The following is a 3,015-nucleotide window of genomic DNA, read 5'->3' as shown; positions in this document are numbered from 1 at the left end:
ATATTATAGAAAAAAGGGGAGAATTGAGGGATCCAATAATAATAATAATACGAATAATACAATGATGAGATTAATGATAACTAGAAAAGAATAATGTTAATTAACACCGTTGGAGGGGTTCCGGGAAATGTAACTGGGGGAAATCATGCCGCTGGGCAATGAGGGGAAAGAAAGGGTACTCGCTCGGGTGATGCCAATTTTTCGATTTCCTGGGGGTTGTGTCCTCCTTTCTCGGATCCGCAGGGTGTCGAGCCTCTTCCTGAGGGACAGCGGGTCGCTGTCCGAGCGCGGTGAGTAGGGGATCGGTGGAGGGGGAAGGACTTATGGGAAGAGGTTCTCCAACGGTGTCCAAACGAATAAGTGAATGCTAATAGAATAGGAGGCGTGCGGCGGGGGGGTGTCAACATAACCTCCAAGGTTATGTTGCCTCGTCACAACCCACATTTCCCACATTTCCCACGTCGCCCACTCCCCCCACTCCCCTTTTGAATCACGTGACCCTTAGCACCCATTCTCCACCCACCCTCCCTTTTGCATCACGTGACTCTGCCAGATATCTCGCACATGCAGGACGTGTCAAGAGAGACATCATTCCCTTCTACACCTGGATCATTCTCGGCACACAGCTCAGACACGTCCTCCTCAAGCATACTTCAGTCAACCCAAGCACCCAGAACTGGTCAGCCTACAGGAGTACCATCGGTGATCTACGATGGAAACAACGAGATCATCCACAGTACACCTGGCCCTTCACCTCAGCAATGAAACGATGTCTCCCAAACGGCTACCTCATACTCCACTCACAGCTATCCTCGCAGTTCTCGACCTGGAGTCCTCCTTGCCACAAGCTTAGCTCTGCTTCTCAGTCCTGATCATCGTTCTTCTCGGCGAGTTCGCTTACTTCTTGATCCATGATCCGAACTGTCACTCGTATCATAATCGCTTGTACATCAATCGAAGCTGAGGAAGTAGCGTAACTCCATCCACATTTCTGGTGTGGGGCAGTCATCGTTTGGGACAACATCCGGCACAGTATTTCTCACGCTACAGTCAATCTACTCAACAGAACGAATTGAAGTGATTGCTCATTCTCTTGGAAATATCACGGCATCTCTACCAACTTTCTCAGCAGAGAAACTCGAGTGGGATCATCGTAAGGATCTCAATTTAGCGGATCCAGAATTTCGAATCCCAGCTCCTATTGACATACTCATTGGTGCTGATGTCTTTAGCCAGATCATCAAGCCCAACATCATTCGACAAGGATCAGAGGCTCCAGCTGCTCAATCCACAACTTTTGGCTGGATTGTCTTCGGGCCTACAGGCTCATCGTTAGGTCCAACTCAACTTGCTCATCATATGGCTGTCTCAGAAGCCTCCAACGATCATCTTGAAGATCTTCTCACTAAATTTTCGATCCAGGAGGAAGTTCCGGGACGCGCCAACTCTACCCTATCAGCTGACGAACTTAGCTGTGCACAGCATTTCCGTCAGACTCACTCAAGAGACAGCTCAGGTCGATACGTCGTTCAATTGCCTCTTTCATATCCAGTTTCGTTGTTAGGAAATTTGTATCGCCCAGCTCTAGCCTGTCTTCACAGGATGCTCGGAAGGATTTCCAAGGATCCGCAATTCTTTCAACTCTACTCTGACTTTCTAAAGGAATATGTTGATCTCGACCACATGCGGTTGGTAGATTCCTCTTTCTCTAGCTCGTCGTCTTCGGTTCAGATGGACACCGCTGGTTGTTCTGACGAGATGACCTTACCACATGAAGCTCAGACTTCAGGAGGATTGAGAGTCTCTGAGAAGCTTCCAGTAGGAACATCTGACATTCGCAGGAATCACTACCTTCCTCATCATGGCATAGTCAGAAAGAGCAGTGAAACAACGCACCTGAGGGTTGCGTTCAATAGATCAGCAAAAACCAGCTCAGGAAAATGGCTCAATGACATCCTCCACACCGGAGCCAAGCTGCAGCGCGACATCTCCGATGTTCTCCTCTGGTCAAGACAGCATAAAGTCATGTTCATGACGGACATCACCAAGATGTTCCGTCAAATCAGAGTCCTTCAAGATGATTGGCTACTTCTACAGATTCTATGGACCGATTCCAATGGAGGATTCTCAACTTATCAAATAACCACCGTCACATATGGGACTAGATCAGCTCCGTTTCTCGCAAATCGTGTGCTTCTTCAGCTAGCTGAGGATGAGGGGCACAGATTTCCATTGGCCGTCAATTCAATTGTGAAAGGAAGGTATGTTGCTGATATCTGTGGAGGAGCAGATACTCACACACAGCTCGTGGAGACTGCTCAAGAAGTGCGCAATCTCTGTGCTGCCGGAGGGATGCCATTAGCAAAATGGCACAGCACTAGCTCAGCCCTACTCGAGTGGCTTTCTCCTGATAGTACCTTCAATGAGCAGCGTATCTACGAGGATTCAGAAACTCGTATACTAGGATTATCCTGGCAACCAAGCTCCGACAACTTCGTCTTCTCAACCAAGACATCGCAACAGTTGTCAGTCACTAAGCGAGTCATCCTCTCGGAAATTGCTCAATTGTACGACCCTCTCGGGTTTCTCTCTCCTGTGGTCAGCAGAGGATAAATGATACGACATGAAATTTGTATCGAAAAGCTCGGTTGGGATGATGAAGTTTCGCCTCAAATAGCTCATCGCTGGAATAGGTTTCGTCAAGACCTCACCTCTTTATCCAACATATCCATACCTAGATGGCTTTGTCTGCTCCAGAACTCCGTTGTGGAAATACACGGATGCCTCTCAGTTTGATGCACATCTTAGGACTCTACATAGTGGAACGCAGCCCACACTTGGTCAGCTCAGGAGACCTTACTGGGTTGTCGGAGGAAGAGCTCCAGTAAGATCGTTCATATTGAAGTGCTTCCCATGTGCAAGGCAGCAAGGAGTCAGAGCTCAACAGCTCATGGGTCAGCTCCCAGTTGCTCGTCTCACACCTGGCCGTGCATTCCTCAATACAGGAATTGATTA

At 48.3% G+C, this 3,015-nt stretch overlaps 1 protein-coding gene across 1 annotated transcript; it reads left to right on the top strand.

Annotated features, from left to right (window-relative positions):
• The first annotated feature begins 911 nt into the window (after nt 1-911).
• On the top strand, nt 912-1,952 carry LOC135163929 (uncharacterized). Its single transcript, XM_064123836.1, has 3 exons — nt 912-968; nt 1,051-1,869; nt 1,917-1,952. Exons 1-3 carry the CDS (start codon nt 912-914, stop codon nt 1,950-1,952), a joined length of 912 nt encoding a protein of 303 aa, XP_063979906.1.
• Nucleotides 1,953-3,015: the final 1,063 nt, after the last annotated feature.

This window comes from Diachasmimorpha longicaudata, chromosome 6 (assembly GCF_034640455.1).
Source record: "Diachasmimorpha longicaudata isolate KC_UGA_2023 chromosome 6, iyDiaLong2, whole genome shotgun sequence".
In the NCBI taxonomy this organism is placed as follows: domain Eukaryota; kingdom Metazoa; phylum Arthropoda; class Insecta; order Hymenoptera; family Braconidae; genus Diachasmimorpha; species Diachasmimorpha longicaudata.
The sequence above is the reverse complement of the archived record's forward strand: the minus strand, read 5'-3'. Positions and strand labels throughout refer to the sequence as shown.